The following is a 24,043-nucleotide window of genomic DNA, read 5'->3' as shown; positions in this document are numbered from 1 at the left end:
AAAAAGAAAGGAAAAAAGCCTCTGTTGCTTATTTAGCAATAAATTCTACAGTGTGCTGCAGGCTCATGCCAAATAGCTTTCTTCTCATCATTAGCACAACAACCTATTTTGATTTTTTTTTCTTCTCGAATGTTCTCTTCTTACACGCCTGACATCACAGTCTTGATTTTCTTTCAGACCCTAACTGTAAACTAGAGGACAAGGCAGAAGATGGAGATGTGCTAGACTGTAAGAAAAGGCCGGATGAAGGGGAGGAGTTAGAAGAAGAAGCTGTGCACAGCTGTGACAGCTGCCTCCAGGTGTTTGAGTCACTGAGCGATATCACAGAACACAAGATTAATCAATGTCAACTGACAGGTAAACAATACTTATCACTTTGTGGCTTCGTGCACTGCTCTATTTCTGATTCCCATCCTCTGCTTCTGATACCCCTCCTTTTTCAGTTATTTTATTCCTGCACTTGAATGCTTGGTTGAGACCTTTATAAACAGATTTTGGGAGAGGATTATACTGTAGATGGAGCATTTTAAATTTCCTTAATATCAAAGGATATGTGACTGCTGTGTTTGTTTTCTAGATTCATATAGTACAGCTTTCCATGCTTTGCTTCTACGTGTATTTTGCTAGGTCACTTGTAAATTCAGAGGGCATTTGTAAGTGGGGCTTAAGTGGAATAATGTCACATAATGAATGAATTTGCACAATGGCCTGTTGCAGATCTGAGCTGGATGTTGTGTTACTCTAATCTGTTAACTACAAATGACTGTACAGTAATCAGTAACTGAAAGTTGAGAGGAATTAAGCAAATTGTTAGAGGGGAAAATAAGATCTCGGCTTCAGTGAAGGAGCAGAACTGAGTGCTGATCAGATACTCCTGAATTAAGTAGAGCTGGGTGAATGGAGCTATCTACCACCTAGATTCCTCTTTGAAATTATTGTAGAGAGCCCCCTTACTGAGAAAACCATGTGAAATCTGCTAAATTTAAATATAGTAAGTTTTTTTATGGTACACACTGTAAGTCCAAACAGGCTCAGTATCAAGAAAAAGGCACGCTTACATTTTTAATTAGTGATTTATTTTTAGCCTGTATAGTGTAAAATGTACTTACTGTGTAGTGGACTTTTGTTAAAAACCTTTCTTTATTATGACTTTGTAAGTAAGAAAATTCTCTTTCCATTTGGGAATAGTTTTAGAAAGTGTCTGTGTGTGCTCATGTTTGGAGAGCTTCCTGAGTTTTGGTTCCAATAGGTCCATAGGCTAAGCCCTGTCAGAATAAGACATAAAAGTCAGATAGCAGAACCACTCTTGAGGATGAAAAGATGATGAGCAGAAGAGGAATAAGTGGGCAGGAGCAGAAAAAGGTTGAGGAAGTAATGTGGATCTGTCAAATGATTTTAATCCTCACTTCAAATTGTGGAAGATGAAAATCTGCTGCAGCAAGAAGTATTTACTTTTATTAATATACTGCTTTGCCTTTTCTTGCCTGTAAAATGTATTTCTGACTTGAGATACAATCAATTCAATCATTTTCTAATCATTCCTACAAACTTCCACAATGTGTTTTTCTACAGTGCTCATGATTTCTGGCAGTATGGATATTCTCTCTTGACTTGAAATGACTTAAACATTTTTCTCTCCTTTTCTTCATACTTCTTTCTTTTTCTCTTTCTGTGCTGAAAAATTAGTGGCTTAACTTGTCTCTTCCTTTCCTCTCCCAGAAAGCACTCACTCTGCCTGAGTCCCCTGGCTCTCCCCTTCACTGTCTCAGATCCCATTTATTCATCCCTGTGGGTTTTTTACCTTGTTCTGATACAGCTGTCTCTCCTTTCTGGTTAGTTAGTTGCTGCCCCCTTCTACCAAGTGTTTTCTCTGCTTTAAAGCTGCAAGCAGAATGCACTGAACAGTGCTTGAACAGTTGTGTTAAGAAACTGAAGAAAAGCAGGTGAGGGGAGCAGTAAATAGGAAGAATCCTGGACCACTGCTCCTGAACTAGCGGTTCTTGCTGAGAGCTGTGTTGCTAAATGAGAGTAAAAATAAAGATGCTGAGGTGCATGTGTGAAGGTAGGAATGGACATATGATAGCAGAGGATGGAGAAGTAAAAATTAATCTTGAAGGAAATTGTTTAAGTTCCTAAAAATATCTCTGCCTCTCTTTCAAGGAAACTTGTGATAGTGAATGGGTAGAGACCAGGCTGTTTGAAAGCTAATGAAGTGAACAAAAACTGAAACTACACACCCTTCTGGAGTACAAAGTTGACAAAAAGCCAACTGTCCTCTGTTTCTAAATATAAATGACCTAAATACACCCTTAGAGTTGAAAGGGGCCTGAATGACGTGCCTGGAGTTGAGGATTTCTTGTTAAGCAAAAAAATACTTTTTTTTTCCAATGCAGGGTCCTAGGGTGCATATGTGACCTCACACTAAGGACACAACATTCAAAAAAACCTCATTGGATGAGATTAATTTTTGATAATCTGTGACAAACAGCTGACAGAAAGAAGCCTTTCTTTTCTGAAACACAATATATATTTGACAAAAATAAGGTTTGATTTTAGCATTTTAATCAAACTCCCTGGACTTTTGTCTTCCTCTTCCACAAGCACCTTTGGGTGCCATGCTCAAAGGTGTTTTAAAGAAAGTGTTATCAAGAAGGGCTGGTTGCTCCTCTCTTTTTCATCACAGTCCTCTGATGCCACAGGATCTTACATAGTTGTTCTGGTTGTCTCCTTTTGCAGGAGTCCCACTGAAATTAGGAGACACTCTAAGGTGACTACTACTAAGTCTACAAACATGTCTGTCGCTAAGTTGTTAATGAAAGGCAAGAGGTTTAAAAATTTTGCATTTTTTCTACTGTATTCTTCTGTTTGGATCAACTATGTCTTCTCTGGAGGAGGGCAGAGTGTATCATCTATCTAGATGAAATTTTTCCAGTCTGAGTCTCAGGCAGTAAAGAGTTACCTAAGATGTCCATTATGTAAAAATGCCAGGGCCATCATCCTCTGAACACCACATTTAAGTTGTGAAGCCCTCCAGCCCCTTTTCTTCAGATGGCTGAGCCAGCTGCTGCAGCTTGTCTGGATTTTTCCTGAGCTTCACTAAGATGGTCTGTGAGATGCACTGTGAGAATTTACAAACTGAGCGTGTTGTTCCAGGGGTATGGTCTTTTTCTATTCAGTTATATTGGGTAAAATCAACAGTTATGTTGATGGAACAAACAGGATGAAAACACAATGGCTTAAGGCAACCCTCTAGTAAAACTCTGAATATGAAACATGACATTTGTGTGTCACAGTGTCTTGACTGCCCCTAGTTCTACCAACCTTGTAACATACTTGAGAATTGGACCTGTCACTTAGGTTCTCAAATTGATACTCCAGCTTCTAGTTTTTGCATTTGAAAATATCACATGTGTCTCCCTGAAGTTTTGACAGTTCAGTGGAAGGAGTAAAATTGCTTTATTGAATCTTCATTCTGTACTCTCAACCAAAGACTGGAATGAGGAGAAGGGAGCTGGTTTATTAAACAGTGCTCCCAATCTCTCAAAGTGTCAGTCACCCCCACCTATTCAGAGGACAGTGGAAAGATGAGAGTTACTTACAACTCTGCGAGATTCAGCTCTCAGGATCTTGAATTGCTGTGCTCTTACAGATTTTTTCAAAGGAGGAGAAAAAAATCCTCCCCAACTGGTTCCTTTCTGTAATCTGTTGTTTGAATTGAACTCATGTCCTTTTTTCTGGAGGAGGGCATAGCTGCTCTTTTATCCTAATGTGTGCGCTATTGATCTTTTCAATTTGGGTCTGATCCATTGTCCATTGAAGTCAGTGAAAAGATTCCCATTGACTTCAGTGGGGGATGGAGCAGGCCCTTCATGAGCTATTTAGTAATATTTTTTGCTACCATCTGAAATTCTTGTACTGAAGCTTTCTCTGAAAAGGTGATGATTTATTTATGTTAATTGCTGACAATTCCTGTGATGTTTGTGAAATACAGATAATGGATAAATGGGGGGAAAAGTTCCAAAAAATTCTTTGCGATATTTGTAACCAAGGATAGATAAGATGCTGAACTATATTCATTTAGTCATTACAAAAGATTGGCAATAAAAATATGGATTTAATAGTGCTTCTCTCTGATGTTAATGCTTTTCACACTGTATTCTTCCTGCAGCATTTAATTTAATAACTCAAGCCACTTGCACATTGTCATCCTCTATGTTGTGTTTATAAGCAAAGGGTCCAATTAGCATGGCTATGAGCCTGATGCCTCTCTAGAATATGTCAGCTTGGATCTCACTGGGGGAATTTGAATGCAGGATCAAATATGGTGCAGTACTGAGAAACCCTCAACTGCACCTCCTCTCCTCTTCTGCCATCAGGAAAGGACACTTAACCTTTTGCATTGCTGCCATATATGCTGTTGGTAGGACATAATGTGTCAGACACTTTCTCTTATTGTCTCCAGCTTGATTTATAATCCCTTTTCCCTGCACAGTGCTGTTTATTTTCCCTTTCAGTCCTCAGGGATTCTGCTTTATGCAGTCTCCTGTGTGAGAGCTGCCTCTCCCTGTGTGCAGAGGTATCCAGCTCAAGCTTGGTACCCTTCTAGATCCTGTAGGTCACTTTGGCACCAGAAATCTCAGCCATAACCAGAGTAATACTAGAACAAGGAGCATAAACATGCAGTGAACAATCTAGTTGCTGAATAACTCAGCAGCAGCGGACATGCTGGCACACAATCTGCCGTGCTCCACCTGAATAGGAGTAGACACAGTGCATGTTGCAGGACTTTCCTGCTATCCCTGTTGTCATTACAGGTTATAAAACTTGCCTGAAAGGAGGCTACTGAATCATATGCATTCCTAGCTTCAAGGCTAAGGGTGTTCTGAGGGAAAATACATGAGGTATTTCTCCACTGGGGATATTTATTTTACCTTTAGGTGGTTAGGTAGACTCCATTTTATGCTTTAGGCTCTAGCTTAGTTCTAGAGCTCTCACAGGTTGAGTAAGTGTGTCAGGTAGAGCTGATAGCCTGTTCCTGTTATCACCTAAGCTGTTTCTGATATTGAAAAGGTTACTGGTCATAGCTATGTGTCCTCTGCCAATGAAGAGATGCAGTCTTGACTTGCTCAGAGGTTCCTCTCTGATGCCATCTGAAAAGAATTCCAGAACTGTATTAGGGGCCGATTGTTCTGAGTGCTGGTCTCCATCAGCACTGGAGTATCCCAAGGGTGGGAATTCCTAGATAAATCAGTATTTCTGTTTTTCTAATTATGACCAAAATTAATTTTCATCATCATTCTGAGAAACCTACTTTCATGTCTACATATGACAGCTTGTGCTACCTAACAGCTTCACAGACAGCATGCACTGTGAGTGATCAGGGACTTAGCAAACAGGAGGCAATGGAGATTCCACTATAATGCTTTTCTTTTCTTTTCTTTTCTTTTCTTTTCTTTTCTTTTCTTTTCTTTTCTTTTCTTTTCTTTTCTTTTCTTTTCTTTTCTTTTCTTTTCTTTTCTTTTCTTTTCTTTTCTTTTCTTTTCTTTTCTTTTCTTTTCTTTTCTTTTTCTTTTCTTTTCTTTTTCTTTTCTTTTCTTTTCTTTTCTTTTCTTTTCTTTTCTTTTCTTTTCTTTTCTTTTCTTTTCTTTTCTTTTCTTTTCTTTTCTTTTCTTTCCCCTCCCCTCCCCTCCCCTCCCCTTCCCTCCCCTCCCCTCCCCTCCCCTCCCCTCCCCTCCCCTCCCCTCCCTAGTGTTCAGGAATCTTCCATCTTTCTGAATGAGCTGGTAACGCCAGGACCATCTCCTTCACTAGAACACTTAAAAACTTTCCTGGGGATTTTGTCCCAAAGGAAGTATGCTGTGCACAGTGAAACTACAAGATAAATCTTGTGAACACTTGGTGTTACCATGCTTTGATATCCTAGCTAGAACAGTTCTTCCTGCTAGCAAAAGAATTCTGGCCAAATATATTATATTTCTTGTCATTATTTTTTCAGTTTCCTCTACATTTGTGGAGAAAAGATATATGGCAAGGCTCCTTGGTCATTTCAGCATCACAGAGAAAAATCAGAGCTTGATCAAAGTGTTTCTGAGGACAAGGACCCTAAGAAGTTAAATATATGATGCACCAAAAGCATATTCATCTTCTTCGTTGCAGTTGGTGGCACACTGCCAGGCACGGTTTGCCAAGTACAGTTACTTCACTTGAGAGAGTCACTCTTTTTCTCTAGAGAATTCCTGCACCAAGGACTGCATATGGATTTTACATTAAACAGTTATTGAATAAAAGACAAACAGTGTTTGGACGGGGAACTTGAGCTCAGGTCTCTCTTTCTTTACAGGGCTTCCCAGTTGCTGTATTACAGAGACAAATTTCTACTTTTCCATTTGATTCGAATCACAAACTTCTGACTTCTTTTCCACAACATGATATTCTGTTTGACAGATAGTGGAAAGCAGATGCTCACCTTCAGTTCCTTGTCCCAGCCAACACACAGGGTAGTTTGCAATTTGTAGCCTCACATCCTTTCATTATTTTTTGGTCCACGACCTAAAAAATTGGATTTGTATCTGCAACTCCAAATCCTTGATATTTGGAGGAAAAGGGGAATAGGGTGGTAATTACAGCCTCTGCCTCCAAAGATTTAAATTTTTAATTCCAAGAGCAATGTAAAGCCTCTCACTGGATGTGGATGGAAGATTTATATGCAATGCTGAATGGCCAAAGCTATACAGAGTGTGCCATACAGAAGTTCATATGCAAAACTTCATGCTCCTACAGAGAATAGATGAAGATTTTCGATAGATGAAATTCCTAGATTTTTGTATCAAAATTCTGTAAAAATGATTTTTAGATATGGAGGGAACTTGTTTATGCTGCAGCTGGAAGCTGTGAAAGTAGAGAGCACAGCCTTCTGACTGTTCTTCAAAATCCCTGTGCTTATCTTGAGGATCCATGATGAACAGCCAACATGGGCATGGAGGCATAAACCTCTTCCCTTTTGCTTGGAAACCATTAATCTCTGCTCTCGAGATTGTTAATCAGTCATGAAACCAGTAGATCTTCATCTCCTGGGTGTTTTAAAAGCAGCCTGTAGCACTTCCTGAGTTGTCTGTCAGTGACCCCCTGTAATAGAAAGCAGCTGATGGTCTGTATCATGGAGCTGTTATTTTTGACTTGGGGGACCCCTGCAGCAAACCTGTTCATGAGTATTAATTGTAAGTGCCAGAACTCTTGTGTTTGGAGGTGGGAGAATAAGCTAGCAGTGTCTTCCAAGAGAGTTTGAGTGCTTCCTGTATATCTTTCACTAATATTTTTCCTCAATTTTTCTTCCTATTTTCCTCTTATTATAGCCTGATTTTCTACCACTAAAAAGGCTGATGATTTCCTTAGCACAGACTAGAAAGAGTTTTGGTTGGCTTATCTGCTCCACATGTCCACCAAGGACTTGGCACCATGAGAACCTGAATTTCCAATATAATGTCCAGATACCAGATCTGACCCCATGTCTCTGCACCAGTGAAGGCACCATTGCCTAGCTGAGTACCATGGACAGAGACACCCCTTGCTGGCCCAGGACTCCTGCTCTGCCCCAGAAATTGCTCAGCTGGAGACTGTAGGTCTCTCATTGACAAAGGGATTTGGTGGACGCAGCCCCAGTGCAGGGCTTACCAGGTCTAGTTCTTGGTAGAACTGTTTCTCTGCTGTCTTTCACATTTAGATAATCTGGGATCTTGTATGAGGCTCTCAAGGCTCTTCTTGCAGCCATCCATACCTTACTGGGCAAATGGATTAGGCAACAGAGTTGGTCCAAATTGCTCTTAACCACCAAGGCATACATTATTGTCTGGAACATGAATCCAGCCATCCTGGGACTTGGCCATCCCACATTTGAACCAGATTTTGACTACTTTTGCTGAAAAGTTCCCAAGTAAAACTGTTTCACTGAAGATAAAAGTGAATCCTGGAGACAACAAAGCACTGGTTTGCAGGCTATAAGTGTGACCATGCATCTGTCACCCAGAGTCTGGTTTAGGATCATAGAATCATTAGGTTGGAAATTATCTCCAAGGTCATTGAGTCCAGCCTTTGAGGGAACACCACCCTGTCAACTAAACCATAGTACTCAGTGCTGTGTACAGTTGTTTCTTGAATGCTTCTAGGGATGGTGACTCCATCACTTCCCTAGGCAGCCCATTCCAATGCTTAACCACCCTTTCAGTTAAAAAGTTCTTCCTGTGGTCCAGCCTGAACTTCCCCTGGCACAGCTTCAGGCCATTTCCTCTGGTCCTATCACTTGTTGCCTGGGAGAAGAGGCGAACTTCCACCTGGCTACAGCCTCCTTTCAGGTGGTTATAGAGAGCAGTAAGGTCTCCCCTCTGAGAAAAACAACATTTTACATAAACAATATACTTGGTTTAGTGTCTTCTTCCCAAGCCATGCTTAGCAGTATGACTTACAATCACAGTCCTAGGCTATAGTAGAGGACATATATATGTGGTGACTTTTTGACATGCAACTATGAAAGCATCAGCTGGGAGCACCTCACATTCTGTTGTGGGTGAGTGCAATATCATTAGGTTCTGGGAGGACCCATGATAATGGCATAAATTGCATCTCTTCTAGCTTTGATATTTTGTGGTTTCCAAGCTAGCCTTACATCGCTGCCCCTGTTTCAAAGCACTGATTTGGGCAGCTCCATGGCTTTTTCAGAGTTAGTTCAAATGCCTCCCTGGCACTCTGCTGAAAATCAGCCCTGGCTAGATCCAGAACTTTGCTTTATTACAGTGACAGTCTGTTGTTCCATTTATTTATAGCCACTGCTGGGTGTTCTAAAGGTCAAGCCATTTCCTCACAGCATTTCCAAATGGGCAGTACAGAGTATCTCTCTGCATTACTGTTTGGCTACTGTGACTTTCCCATTGAAAAGTAACCTTGCTCTCTGTGTGCTCAAGTGACATCTCCTGCCTGCTTGAGAAGAGGGTCCAATTTCTGAGATCTGCCAGGTGATGACATGAGGTAATCCACTGACCTTTATCAGGCATTCTGTGCAGGACACAACCATCAGTGCTTGTTCCAGTTTTGGGAAAGCAGTACTATAATCACTATTTGATCTATGCAGCTGAAATTCCTAATTCTCGTTGTCCAAAGAAGATGGCTGCCTGCAGGGAAAGGACCAGAGGGGGCAGGGGAATCATCAACACTGGCACATATGTGAAGAAGAAAAAATAGTCATTACTTGCCCTATGATAACTATGTTCCTTCCAATTACTGTTGTAATCAATATGGATCCTGTGGCCAAGCTTGTCTTATTTTTCACAGTCCTCAGCAATACAGACTTTGAATTGTAAAGCTGCTGCTGATACAGGGTCATAGCTACCCTGACCTTTACCCAGTACAATGGGAATTCATGTGTATGATTCTAATAGATGCACTGTTAAAAATGAAATAATGATTGTTGTGCCTGTATGTGTGTATATACACCTACAGTCCATACTGAATACAGCGTTTCAGAGAATCAACTACCTTGGAGTAAATACCTGTTGTTTATTTTATGCTTCTATTTTAATGGAATATTTATAGTATATTGTCAGTGTATTACAAAATGGCTCTTGTTGCCATGACAAATTAGCCTTTTTAAGTGGTGAATTTCCTGCACCTTCTAAAATAATTTTCTTGAAATACTTGCTGTTTTTATTATTGGTGCTTACTTTAATTACCATTTTGAAATGAACGGAATGGGAGGTACAACAGATTATCATTACTTATATGTTCAGTAGTTAAATTCATAGCTTGAAAACCAAATGTAACAAAATGCCCCACAGCTCTTTAACACTTTGCTTAATACAGTTGCAGAAAAACCTTAATTCATGTTTATACAATCAGCTGTAGAGTGTTAAGGCTTCCAGGCAATGTGGTAGTTCACTAACACACCACCCTTATGGGCTTTGTTTATCCTTTTAAGCATCATCTGGAGGGTCTAAAAAACCACTTTTGAGGAAAAAATAGAGTTGTTGGAGCAGAAAGGTCCTTAAAAACATTTCTGTCTTGGCATAATATTCTGTTTGACATGGTTGCAAAGTCGTTTCTGCTTCTCAGTAAGTTACTAGTTTAAGACAAAGGGAATCAACTTTTAATTTACCCAGGGTGCTCTGAGCTATATATTGTGCGTTTTGAGAAAGACACCTTTCCTGTTGTGGAAACCCATTGTAATGATCAGATAGAAATCAGGGTGCTGCATCTCTGGAAAACACTGGAACTTGAAGTCCTTTTTACTAAAGCTCCTCTGTCTTTCAAAAGACCCCAGCTATACCATTTATCCCAGCTGTTTTTCCAAAATGACTGATAGATAAGTTAAATTCTTTCTTAGTGTGGACCCTTATATTCCTAATTTTATATCCCTATACTTGTACTGGGAGGTCATAGTCCTTAGCTGAGGTTATCATTTTGGAATGCTGTAGTGTAACTGATATCTATGACCTCTTAATAAGCATCAGGAGCAAGAGATTGGGATCATTCTACAACATGCCCTGGGGGTACTTTCCCTTCAAGAAGCCAAGCTGGAACTGTTCAACTTTTTTCTTTCTTTCAGTTTTTTACCTTCAGGGGAAATTGATCGATTTGGAGATGATTATTCCATAATCTCCGAATTTTTCTCTTCTACACTGCAATGGGAACTCCTTGAAGTTTAAAGGAATGAGTCTCTTGTGTACACTGTGGAATGAACCCAAGGAGTTTGTGAGGAGAGGAGCCCTTTTAGCACAGTCAGTGTAGTTTTAGGCAAGTTTGAAACTAAAATACCAGGAAGATCTATGGACAGAAAAGGGTAAATTTGTTATTAATTTTGTCTGACTAGGGGTGATCACTTCTCTCAATGGATGCTTCATTTGGGATTTACTTCCTGGAGAAAGAAACTGGAGTTTCCCAAAAATGTAGACATATGAAAGGCATGGTAGAACTGAAGGTTATCATTGAAACAAAGTATAAAAGATGAGCTGGCAATGAACTTCTGAAATATTCAAACTTCTCAAGGAGTATTTGTCATGGATTTGATAATGACATGAAAGGCTGGAACTTCATGTGTGAAATTTTGGTTCAAATTTACTCTTGACAGTGTTATCAAAATTGTGTCGTTATACATGTACAAGTAAAGTGATTTAATATTTTTGTCTGTAATATTGCTGAAGCATATAAAATGCAGGAAAATATTTTGCCTTTATGTAAAAACAAGGAAAGTATTCTTTCAGCACAGGAAATGGACTGGAGCATGTCAAGATGTCTTTTGAAATAGGGCTCTACATAAGAGTGTCATGGATTGGCACTTAGTCGATATGTATAATATATGGGAATTAGGTTTAAATTTCATAAAAATACCTGTCACTGGTTTATTACCTCCCTCGCCGTGACCATAACTGGTGTCTCTCATTTGTTTTACTGCTGGATCCCAGCAGGAAGTCCAGTCTAATGACTGAAGGAAGGTTGAGTGACTCATGCGGGGGAGGCTGGAGAAGGGTCAAGTTTTTCAAGTACTTTGCAAGGCTTCTACCAGCTGTAAAAGCAAAGCACAGGGAAATGAAACTGGCAGTTGCTAATTCACCTTTCTCTGACAAATACAGGCTTCAGCATAAGTGCATAACACATCAGTTTTACCATTAACACATTAATTAATGTCATTAATTTTTCATGAGTATATGTTTGTTTCTTTTTGCTGTTATCTGACTTTAGTACATGACCAGGAATGATACTTAGATTTTTGGAAAACACTGAGCATGTTCGATTTTTCCTGTAAATTCAGTTTCTAAGCAACACCTCTTTGTCCTGAACTATTTTAGTGTGTCAATAACCACAGGTTTCTGTATGATTCTAATTATTCTTCTAAACTGCCTTTGAAATACTTAAAACAGGTTTAATATTTGCCCCTTCTGTTATGTTATGATTAGAATATTGTGTATTACAGGATAATAGTTTCTGCACAGGCATCTGTCAAGCCTGACTGGAGAACGTTTTTCAATTTTTGTCCGTAGGTTGTTGTCTGTAATCTTTGCTTCATTGAAACCAGTGGAAAAGTTGTCATTATGTTCACAGAGGGCAGGATTTCTACTAGAGGGTTCAGATACTCATTCTGTTTCTCTCAGGATTCTTCTCCCTGCCCCCCGATCTCTGCCTTTCTATTACTCTGTCATTTTAAAATAGTCAGTGCTTAACTAACTTGTTTTCAAATGGCACTTCCCAAGCAAGTGACAGGCTGTGATATTAACCACAGTTATTTGCAAACAGTTTCCCATGACAGGTAAGTTTGAAAGTAGAAAAGCTTCCCCTGTCTGCCATGATATCAGGTACTCCCTGGTAAAGAAAAGGCTGAGAAAATGGAAGAATGCAGTTTATCTCATTAAAATTAGATTCTGCCTCTTTTGTGACTCTCTCTGCCTGCCACTGTCGTTGATTTTTATCTTGTTATTTAGTGTACTTGCTACTGAGACTACTTTTCTGTCCTTGTTATCTCTATACTTTCGATTCTTTTACTGAGGGTTTCTGGAGTTGTGCTTTTATTTCTATTGCCTTTTCCTCTGTCAGCAGGTCAGGTATCCCTGCAGTTCTTCCTTTGGCTGAGAAGGGTACGAATGATTTTCTGTGGTGCTGGAATATCCCACTGCTTTTCCTTCTTGTCTGTTCTCCCTTCTTTCGCAGTCCACTCTTCTACAGTTTGTTCCCTTTTTCCTCTACAATATCTAGAGTAGTGCTACTATTCCTATTGAGTACCTCAGTATTTCAGCAAGAATAGCAGAGTGAAAGTCACTCAAAATACTTGGTTTTGTTCTACAGCCTCTGCTGGACTTGATGATGCTTTTTATAGGAACCAAGAATATAGCTGCAATCTCAGGTCTACAGCCCATGTTGTTATTTGCACAGTCATCCATTGCAACAGGTTCATTCTTGATTTGATCACTTTTTAAGCATTTTTTTAAATGCTCCAGCTTTTGTATAATGTTTCTTTAGGAATACACAATTGTGGATACCACTGAATGTATCAGGAGTTCCCAAGTGGTAGGAACAATTGCCCCTCACAGCATGGGACAAAAGAGCATTTGGAATTCCACAGAGCATATGTTTTTTTGTCAGTGCAGGCATAGCTGGCCCTGACATACTGTTGAGGGAGAGTTTGTGGATACAGACTTAGCTTCATGAGAGGCATGGAGCCTTTTCCGTTGCATTTCAGTTACTGGACTGTGCTTGAAGTGCCTAAAAATTACTTGTGCAGCTCTCCTCTATGGGCATGGAATGAGGCCCAGTACAAATTAAAGGCTGAATTCTAGCTCTTACAAAATTCATCATCTTGGATAGGAAATCAAAGAACATCTCTGTATGCTGACTCCCACAGATTTTTTTTTTTCATACAGTGGTTTTGAAACTGCACCTCAGTCAGTAGATCCATGATGGTGGTGAATAGCACTATGGTGAATAAATACATGTTCACTGTATCAGAGTTGTTCTTTGCATGGGGGGAAACCTTTTGTTTTATATACCTGTAAGAATTGCACAAGACCTTTCATTCTCCAAGTTCCCAAAATTTTTTGCAACTATTTACCTACAACAGCATTAAATGTAGCCAGCTTTGCAGAAGACAGCAGCTAAGGCTCATGAGACATAGCAGGGGGAGACAGGAAACTGTCCAAGAATAATGTGGCAAGCCTTCTGTCCTTGTGAAAAATGTCACAGGATCTCCGTGTCCACAAAAAGCACCACAAGTTTTGAGATGAGAGTGGGCGGATTATTCCACACACACACTGTCAAAACTTGGCTGATGCTTTGCTTTCCAGGTGAGCAGTACTCATGGAAGTCCCGAGTTTCAGAATGGTGTGGCTCTTCTTTGTCACCCCTTTGGCAGCACAAGCTCTTTTACCATGCACAGGGTGAGGCTGGCCCTGCTCACCCAGCCATAGCTGGGGAAACCATTCTGCTTCCGAGGGCTCTTGGTCCCAGACATTTTGAGTCAAGGGGAAAGTGGCTCAGAGTAGTGTTCAACCCTAAAGTTGTATTCTGGCCCTCCCTTGTCTCCTCATATCTGCTCTCTGGGAGCTCTAGCACAATATTTTGACTTGTGAGCCCAGAGGGTTGACTGTGTGGCAGGCGCTTAAGGTAATTATGGGCTTACTTATACATTTTGCTGTCAAATTACGTAATTTTTGATAGAGGGCATAATGTATGCTTTCTAATACACACGTGGAAGCTTGGGGTTCTGCCTCTTATTACATAGCTTAAAAGTCAAACCATGTTTTAACAGACCCCAGTACACTTGCCATAAGCATTTCACCCTTTCCTTCCATAACATTCTTGGATGTATAAATACAGGATACTCTGTGGAAGAAAAGTCTGGATCTGAAGCCTACAACTGTGATATGTGGAATGTGCTTACCAAACTATGGTAACTATTAGGTGTACAGAAAGAGTTGTGTATGTAAGTAGTCAATATGCTCTTAGTGGATTGAGATATGGAATAATCATTCTTCCATCAGCCAAGTGCAGTGAATGTGGTTTGCAATCCAAATGTTATTTTCATAGTTTATAGGCTTGCCAGCTATTTTCTTAATGAAGTATATAGTTTTATCAGAACGTTATGCCTACTTCTGAGGAAGGGGAATGGGAAAAGCAGAGAACAACATCTTTTAAAAACAAATGACAAAGATAATGTAATTACTTTGTTATTGACTTAAAGTAAGTTTTAATTGTGGTTGCATTTGGTGATACTGGAACTGAAGAAATTTTACTTTGAATGTAAAAATGGTTGTTAACATTTCCATTGTTAAAGGACTCATGGAAGTGTCCCTTCTTTGGATGGAAGAGAATTTTTCAGCAAGCATCTTTTTCTTAAGAAGATATTGCAACTTCTGTCTGGCTCTAAGTTGTTCATTGTAGCATCCTCTTTCTTCTTCATTCTTATACATTGCTTAAAATGCTAGATAAGAGCCTCTTCTTTCTTATTGCTTCTCCATGAGCAGTTAAATCATTGAAAGAAGAGTAATTGCATGTTAATTAGAATGCATATTAGCTTTAGGGACATGGCTCCAATACAGAACTCTGTAGTTGTCTTTTATATAGTAGCATTTGCCTGTAAAGGTGTTTTATGTTAAAATTCCAGCATAATTACATTGTATGTTTCAACTGAAAATGTACTTTGCAATTAGCATTTTTGGTAGTTTTCAGTCTATAAGAAACATGGACATTCTTTTTTCCTTCCCCTTAAGAAGCTGCCCATCTCCAAAAAGTGTCTGTATTTGTGCTTGGATAGTTAGTCCACGCTGGTGAAATGCTTCAAAAATATAATGTGTAATGTTATATTATTGTGTAAGTAAAGACTGCAGCACTCCCATTTTTCAGACCTCATGGGCACAATCAGGTGTACCGTATTTTAAGAAACACTAAGCCTGTCTGAGCAAAATGCCTGTAGGAACTTACACTTCTCCCTCTATTTCTGTTTCTTTGCTTTTTTTTTATTTTAGTTTTTTTTTAACAGACTTGGCTCAGATTTATGTAGTTCATTTGAAGTTCATGTAGTGGGTGTATTAATCATTCAAAGACCAATAGCTAAATAAAGTTATTTTGCCTGAAAATTTACAACTCCAAAACTGATCTCATGAGTTGTCTTCTGTTCTTTGGCATGATCCTTCTGTACCCAGTCTGCACTGTTTTTTGTGAGCTGGAGCAGAAGGGAGGGAAGAACAAAATTCCTATTCCTAATCTAAGGCATACTTGGTGAATTGTTTCCTCCCTGATATTTAAAATTAGACCCATTCACTAAACTTACTTTCACAGCATTACCAGAACTACCACTGTTTTCTCTAAGATGAGGAAGCATAAAGTAATTATTCCTAGACTGAAAGCTGGTAAACTTCAGACTAGAATTTACAGGTAAAGGTAAGTAATTTCACAGAATATTAACCTTCTTCACATTGACTCATTTTTCAAGGCTGGGTCTTTCTAACTCTTGTCTTCACCCACAAGTTCTCATTAATTTTTAAAATTTCTTACCTTTCTTCCATTCTGTATTATATTTGCTTAGAATACAGAAGATAGTTGTGCTGGTAGAAAGGGAATGGTGTGCATTTGCTATGCCAAGTTTTTTTAAAAAGTACTTATGAGTAGTAGAAATCCATTCATCAAAAACTGTTGTTTCTCATTTTAAGGACTTTTGGGTTATGCTTATTTGTCTGTCCTTTCAGTAGATTCATAAATGAAAGAACCAACATGGTTATTCAATACAGATTTCAGAAAGAAAGTGAGGAAATGTTTCTATTTAATTGTTGACAAGAAAATTAATGAAAGCCATTGCTCCCTCATGAAGAAAATAGGTTTAAAGTCCACACATTTCTTCCATTGTTAAGCTGTGAGTAGATTTCAAGCTATTTAAAATTGCTGATCCTGAAAAGCCAGCCTTCATGAAAGAGGCTCAGAGAATGCATAGTGGAATCTGGAGGGGACCAGGTGAGGATAGATGACTTGGACAAATTCCTGTTACTTTTCATAAGTAATTACTTATTGTTACTTATGTCAGAGTCCTCTGCTTTATGTAGATAACTTATACATAATCTTTTCATCCAGAGAAAGGCATACAACTATACAGGTATATTTTTTAAAATAATTTTTAACTTCCATTTTGCAGTGATTGATGAAGAAATACTGAGTGCGTCTCTCTTAAATGCTGCCTACTTGAGATTTTGCTCCTCATGTGACAGTACTTCTTTGTCTCATGCCTTTGGGGTATTTATCCTCACAGTGTCTCAGAAAGGTTATGAGGATGCTTAAAAACTAAATAAAATTGAATTTAATTACTTGAGGTGAGATGCACATGAGCTTGAGATCCTGAAACACTCTATTTCCCTAAAAGACATCTTTCATGCACACTTAGTGGTCTCTTCTCTTGTCTGGAGCCCAAAGCTACCAGTTTTCTCTAAGCTGAGTAAGTGTAAAGAAATTATTTGTAGACTGAAAAGCAGCTCAGCCAAGATTTAACTTTACAGGCACAGGTAAGTAATTTCACTGACTAATAACATTCTCCACATTGCTTTGTTCTTTTGGCCGTGCCACAATCTAATGATTTTCAGCACTTCTTTAAGGCCATCAGTGAAGGAAAGTTCAGCATATGAAATGAAATGGTATACCAGGAAATTGTTATTCAGGAATGCTCCATTCCAAATTTAGGGCATTAAGATGCACAGATTATTTTAAAAGGAAAAGTAACACACAAGAAAGGCATAACGAGAAGTCTGCCTTGCCTGTTCAGTCAGTTTCTAAATAGCATCATGCAGTTGAAGTGCAGGAAAGTGCTGGGGATCCTTATTCAGTGGGATTGCATTTCTCACTGTTACTTGCCCTTTTCCCCCTTGGCTTAAAGGGAAAAGCAGATGTATATGGCACTCCAGGATGAAATTACTGGTACAATGCAGCCCATATTTAATTAGAATGTAAGTTAGGCTTTGCCTTATATGAGTTATGCCAATTAATACTGTTACAGAGAAGCAAGTCATGGTGCATGCATATACAACCAATCATTTCCACAAGAGATTTCCATATAGCTATAAAACTGAAACTGTAAAACATGGTTTCCACGTTGTCCTTTCCCCATAACAGTTTACACCATTGCATTTGGTATAAAAATTGAATCCTTGTGACTCTGAATTTAAATTTTGTTGAACTTGACTGAGGAGACCTGGAAGTATAAAATTTGGACCAAAATTACTTTTCTACATGCTTACATGTTGCTTAAAACTACTGGGTCCTATCCATCAAAACTTGTATTTTAGAAAACCTTTTCTGTGAATCTTCAAGAAAAGTACAGCAAGCTTTTATACAAATGCCTATTGTTCATAGAAATTCAGAAATGTGTGTCTTACCTGAGTTCTCTATCTCTGCAACTCCAAAGTAAAGAATGAGGCTTTAAAAATTAGAGGGCAACATCTGTTAAGTCTGGCTGTTTTGCATATCTATATACCATGTAAATATGTTCAAATGATTTGAAAATAGGTATGCATAAAAGTATAACCAACATTTAGTTTAGTGACCATAACATGCTACTCATTATAACCAGATTATGACTTGCAAATGCATCTCCAGTCTTAAGTAATTTTACAGATTTGTAAAAAGTCTTCTCTGAAAGGATGGCAAATCGTGTTAAGTAAGGTGAAGTGGATAACATGATTGCTAAAATCTTTAATTGCTGAATAAATATCTTAATAGCTGAAAGGATGCAGAGGTGCCTGAGATCCATGTCTCTTGCACTGAAAGCTAACAAGATGGTCCTCTGCTCTTTCACCCTCATTGCCACTCCAGTTTAATTTATGAAACTTACAAGATTTAAGTATTGGCATGAATAAATGTGACCAGACAAAACAATAAACAGGATCATGTCTCTGTGGTTTCCAGTAAGTGATGCTAAAAGCAGAACTAGCATCTAAAACTAGGGAGCAGAACTTTGGATTTCAATGTAGTCACTTCAACATACACAAAGATTAATTTTTTCTCTAGAAGTTGAAGTTAGGTATTACTTTGGCAGCTTTCTTCAGCCTTTTATTTGCTGTTACTTTTTGCTGTTTACTAGAGAAAGTGAAGGAGGAAATACCTGAGGAAAGGGCCCTCTGCCTAGTGCAATAATCAGATTGATTTGGGAACAGTTTTGGATCTGTTTTGGATCGGTTCAGAAACTTAGTTCATCGTATGCATGCTTAATGAAGTATAAGAAGGCTGAGCACATGCAAATAATGGATGTTCATGCCTCTGTAGTGCTGAGGTTACCAAAAATTTTGCATTGTGGTCTCGGTGTCAAAAGGGAAGAGGGTGATTAAGCAGAAAATCTTATTGCTCATACTGGAGTAACGGGATTACTGTGCAAAGACTCTTGCAGCAGTGAGCAGTAACTGTGTTACATCTGTATTGGATGGTATAATGCCATGCACACAGTTTAGCTCTCTAAGAAAGAGAGTTGTATTCACTTTTGAGTAAGCAACAACTCTTTCTCAGGATGCTGCTTCAGTTCTGGGGCTGGCAGGATCCCCAGTAGCTTGGGTATTTCATGTTTGCTTTAATGCACAGAGTGCCAGTGCCAAGTCAGTATTTCATTTGCAAAGGACAGAAATGTACTGGTTTCTGCTTAATTTCCTTGTGGATGTTGTATGTTGCCTCCATGGTGTGACAGTCCTTTCGTAGAGTCAGATTCTTCGAAATACAAATTTTTGTAGAAAACAGTAGTTTCACACCTGTGTCCTCTGAACTTGGCAGATGCCTGAATCCAAGTGACACAGGCTTTATCATGGAAGGCAGAGGTGCAGTTTATTTCCAATGCATTGCTCATCTGTAGATGAGCATCTGTGTCTGTTCACTATTGGCCTGCTGCAAGTTACAGAGTGTACAGGCACCTTTCTGTACAGGGGAACAGGTTTCTGTCTGTTAGCAATACCTCTGTGTGTCACACCCTCATTACAATGTGTTTCATTTTATATTCCATTTTCCTTGTTAATTTGATCCTGTCAGTAGTTAAAACCAGGTAATTTGATCCAGAAATGATGTGAATCATCTATGGAGAATTGAAGCGTACAGAAATTTAACATGAGAGAGAGACCTGTCTTGCACCTGTTTTTTTGCACTAGTATACAGTGACCCTAGAGAAGTTAAACAAGGAATTTTCTTCTGAAAGAGAAGGCAGAAATTCTGCATGATATTAAGAGAAAAGAGCCTCAGGGAGGATCTTTCAATCACTGTGAGCTGACAAAAGGCTCCAGAGCAGCACAGTCCACTTTTAGTGTCATGTTGAAGAATGGAGACACAGTTCAAGGGTGTGCTATTAGTATCACCAACCCAAACTTCAAGTGTTCATGTGATGCAAAGGACCCTGCTGTAGACAGCTAGTTCATCTGCTGAGTGGTAGTAACATGAGAATACTACCAAGTCATTTCTTGAGCTCTTGTTAAAATTACAGTTCAAAAAATTCCTCAAGAAATTCGAGTCATTGGTTTATTTATCATTCTTTTTAAGCTGAAGCATGATGTTTTTCAAATGTAGAAAATGAAAACAAAAGAGAACAGCCAAGAGAAGCATAGGCACTGCTGTCATCTTTATTATTACCCTGTGCCTCACTCAGGTGGTGCTCACAGTTACCTGGACTACTATCAGACTCATGCCTCGAGGACATCTACAGTGCTCATGAGACAGGGCTTTATAGAGCAGACTCACACAGCACTCTGCTTCAGAAATGAAGTGATTGCCAGCCAGGAGAAATGAAAAGGGAACATTACATTAATTCCCACTGCAAATGTGATCTGGACCAACAAGCTGTAACCTGCGCTGACAAGAAAATTATCCTTGCGACTGTTTTTAAGGGGGAAAAACATTTTTGGATAAGATGTAAGGCAGTTTCTCTTTGGAGGGGTGGGGGATGGCCATTTTACAAGGGACAGGGTGAAGCTCTGGAGTGGGAAACCATAGAATGGTTCTAGTTAACAACTTCTTGAGGCATCCATGTGTCATTCATCAAACTTGCCTTTTGTCTGTCTGAAAGCAGAACAAACAAAGGAGATGGGCTCCTACATCGTTCTTCTCAGTGAAGTAGATAATCTTGGTTCACTGAGCAGAATATAAAAACAAGTCATTCTCGATGGCATATGCTATAATGAATGCTTGATTTTGAATGTCTGAGGAGAGCACGCCCTCCCCTCAAAGTCACAGTCTGAGTATGACACCTGCAGCTTCCATGACCGAAGAGGCTGAGAAAAATGTTTTAAGGGAGGAAGCCTTGATGGCACATCAAGGTAGGCGTTTATAAACTGTCATGACAGAAAGCCCTGTGTGAGAACAAATAAATACATGAGCTTGTTTTTTTCAATTTATAAAACTCTGTTTACCACAGTTCATAAAAACAGGAGCAGTAATTAGGAACAGTATGCAAATGCCATTTAAACTCTCTGCAATTATTTCCTACCTTAACTATAGCTTTCTTCCCCATTTTCTTTTCTCCTCCAGCACACTGCAGCCAAAACACAGCCCACACCAAATTGGCCCTGCAGCATCAAATCCAACAGATCTAAACTGTACTAAAGTAAGGCAAACTGAATTCATGAAGTTGGAGATTTTATACAGGGCATCCGCCATCTTTTCAGGAGATAACCAGAGTAATGTTCTCTAAGTAAAGCACCTCAGGAGACCTGTCCTCTGTCATGTATAAGTTCCACATTAAGTAAGACTCGTGGATGAGAACAGTATTGTAAAGGATGGCTAAAAGGAGTCTGAGGGTCAAAGTGGTTGACAAAACAGAGCAATAATGTTCTTCTGTAAAACCATATGCAGTGATGGCATTTCTGCATCTTTCATCAGCCAAAGTTTTGAAGTGCTCTTAAGATTAAATTCTGCAGGAGAATATAATGTTAACCTATACTTCACTCCATAAATCCAACCATGAGAGCCTCTGACATCATACAAAAAGGTTGTTTAGATGTTGGTTTCATCTAGATGGCCCAAAACACAGAAATCCAAGAGGACCACAGCACACCACCACAGAATTCAGGCATGTTTGCCCCTCTTGAAAGTGTCTGTGTTTGGTCTTTCTGTAACTAACCATGATTTACTGCCAGTACACTGGTCTGGGTGTTCATCTTCATCTAAGTCATGGTTCTGGCAAAACACACATAAATCATTCAGTGCCATCAACAGAAAACAGAAGAATGTAAGTCTGCCAGCCATTTCTTCATCCACACAGTCACCAGGAAGGGTAAAGTCAGGAAACTGTGTGGCACCCCACAAGAAAGAGCTCTTGGGGGTACAAGCAGTAGTCATCTCAGGGGAAGAACAATACATGGAATCACTGCATGACTCCATACATTATTTCCTCTGTGCCCATGGGACCACAGATGAGTCAGCAACAGTTCATGCTTTGTAGTAACAAAAGTAGCTGACAATTGTAACAAAATCAGTATGGATGCTTGGTTCTGATCCAGGGCCAGCGGGAGGTTCTCAACCAACAAAGCCAATGCAGTCTAGTCTATCAGGACATCTGTTGCTTATGAGGGGAGTACTGTAAACAAAGAACAGCTCTTTCTTCTTGTTTTATCTGGTCATTAACAATGTGATGCCTTGTGAACCATAAACATACAGCTTGTGTTAGTTACTGACTGGTGTTGATTATAGTGCTGTCAGATAGGAAGTTGCCTCTTTTCTGATATTTGCAGCATTGTTGCAGGTCTGGAGTGGAGCTGCATCACTGAGGTGACCAACTATCCTAGGGTGGGATACCACCAATGGTTGGTTTTCAAACTCCATAGAAAATTCTCTCTGAGAGCTGTAAAGCCTACACTGAAAGACAAAAACTGCAACTGTGCTCTGCCAGAGGGAGAACACATGAGAGGCTGAGGCTGTCACCAAAAACGTCCTTGCAGGAGCAGGATATTTTTTAAATGAAAATTGCCGAGAGATCATGGGAAGCAGATGAAGCCATAATGCAGACAAAAGGTCCTTCCCACTGGTGAAAGAACCTTGTTCCTGAAGTCCTTACTGTGTGATTGATTTAACCCTCAGGGTGTGGGGAACACCACCACCAGACATCCAGGGTGAGAGGAGACCTGCTCTCCCACAGTTACGCAAATAGTGGCCAATCTTTGCAAGAAGATGACATAAAAACCTTTTAAGTTATGCATCAAAGAGAAGGATTAAATCCTGTGTGGTTCTGCCAAGTGTCCAGTTAAGTCCATGAATCATAGAAAAGAATTGTGCAAAAGAATCATGGAAAGCTAGGATGTTTTTTAAGTGCTATAATGTTCACAAAAAGGAAAAAATCACTTTTCAAGCCCTATCTCTACTCTTGTGCTCAGGCAGGAGAGATCATACATTTTTCAAAATCCTTTTTCTCCTACAGATGGATTTGGCTAGATGAGCAAAATAAGCGTAGTCTTAGAGGGAGATTTTATTGTTGGGCATTTGTAGGAGATAGGACCAAATCTCCTCGGGGTTTCATTGTGATGACCTACCTCTTCACCAAATTCCTTTGAAAAATCCTATTTCTGTTGCACTGTTCCTCTTTACTTGGCACTTGATATCTGGGTTTGGCTGTGATTTATCTGATAACTTGAAAGCAAGCTGCATCACAATCTTTAGAGGGTTAAATATTCAGTGTTGGTGTATGAGTCCCTTTGACCCCAGTAAGACTTCTGCTCATGCAAGAGAAGGGAGTAAATCCTTGTCTCTGGCAGCCCTCAGGCAGTAGTTAGGATTTGTTCTAATTAATGGAATCTCTAGTAGGAATTATTCTCCATTTCCCAAATACGTAACCAATGAGTTCTTCTGTTAGCTCGTTGTTCTGCTTTAATAGGGCTTTCAAACATTTCCTCTAGGCTTTCAGAGAAGTTGTTTCAAGTGCATTTTTCAGTATTTTAGGCTGTGCTCATCATTGCATTCTTTCTAATCAAAGCACCTCTTCGGTTATTGTGTATATCCATAAACTACAGACAGCATGCACTACATAGATTGGGCTGCTTTTCCATAGACACTCTGAAAATTTTAAGCAAAATTGCTTTTCATTGTGTCTGACAGCCAGTTTTAATTTTATTCATTATTTTATCAGATTATATAACATTTCTGTTGTCTGCATCTGTCTTCTGATGGTTTTTTCTCTCTTCGTTTTCCCTCCATTATGTTTATGCTGAAAATATGAAAACAACAATAAAGAAGAGACCAATAATAGCTCCTTGCAGTAAAAAGGGCTTATTAAAAGGATATTTTCTGCCTGGGTGAAAAAATTCCTTGAAAATATCATAAATACTTTATAACACACAGAGCTACACTTTTATTGTCTTCAGAACTTGATGGTCTAGATAAGCCATTAAAAAAAATCCAAACAAGAATGTCACATTTAAAAAAAATAATTAGGTGAATTTTCTTCACAGTCCAATTAGACAGATTGTAGATGAAATATCTTTTAAAAAAGAATTAAGTAACCATACAATGGATGAGAGCTTTTGAAATCAGTCTAATGACAAAGCAGATATACTTTCATTTTGTAGAAAAATTG

At 39.1% G+C, this 24,043-nt stretch overlaps 1 protein-coding gene across 7 annotated transcripts in view; it reads left to right on the top strand.

The window, feature by feature from the left end:
• ZNF521 (zinc finger protein 521) overlaps positions 1-24,043 on the top strand; it is a 230,234-nt gene that overhangs the window by 24,059 nt on the left and 182,132 nt on the right. For all 7 annotated transcript variants that reach the window (XM_064705994.1, XM_064706000.1, XM_064705995.1 and 4 more), the window contains one exon: positions 178-357. In XM_064705994.1, the coding sequence (XP_064562064.1) occupies positions 178-357 (180 nt within the window). The remainder of the gene's footprint in view (positions 1-177; positions 358-24,043) is intronic.

This window comes from Zonotrichia leucophrys, chromosome 2 (assembly GCF_028769735.1).
Source record: "Zonotrichia leucophrys gambelii isolate GWCS_2022_RI chromosome 2, RI_Zleu_2.0, whole genome shotgun sequence".
Classification (NCBI taxonomy): Eukaryota; Metazoa; Chordata; class Aves; order Passeriformes; family Passerellidae; genus Zonotrichia; species Zonotrichia leucophrys.
Note: the sequence above shows the minus strand (reverse complement) of the source record. Positions and strands in the feature narration are given on the sequence as shown.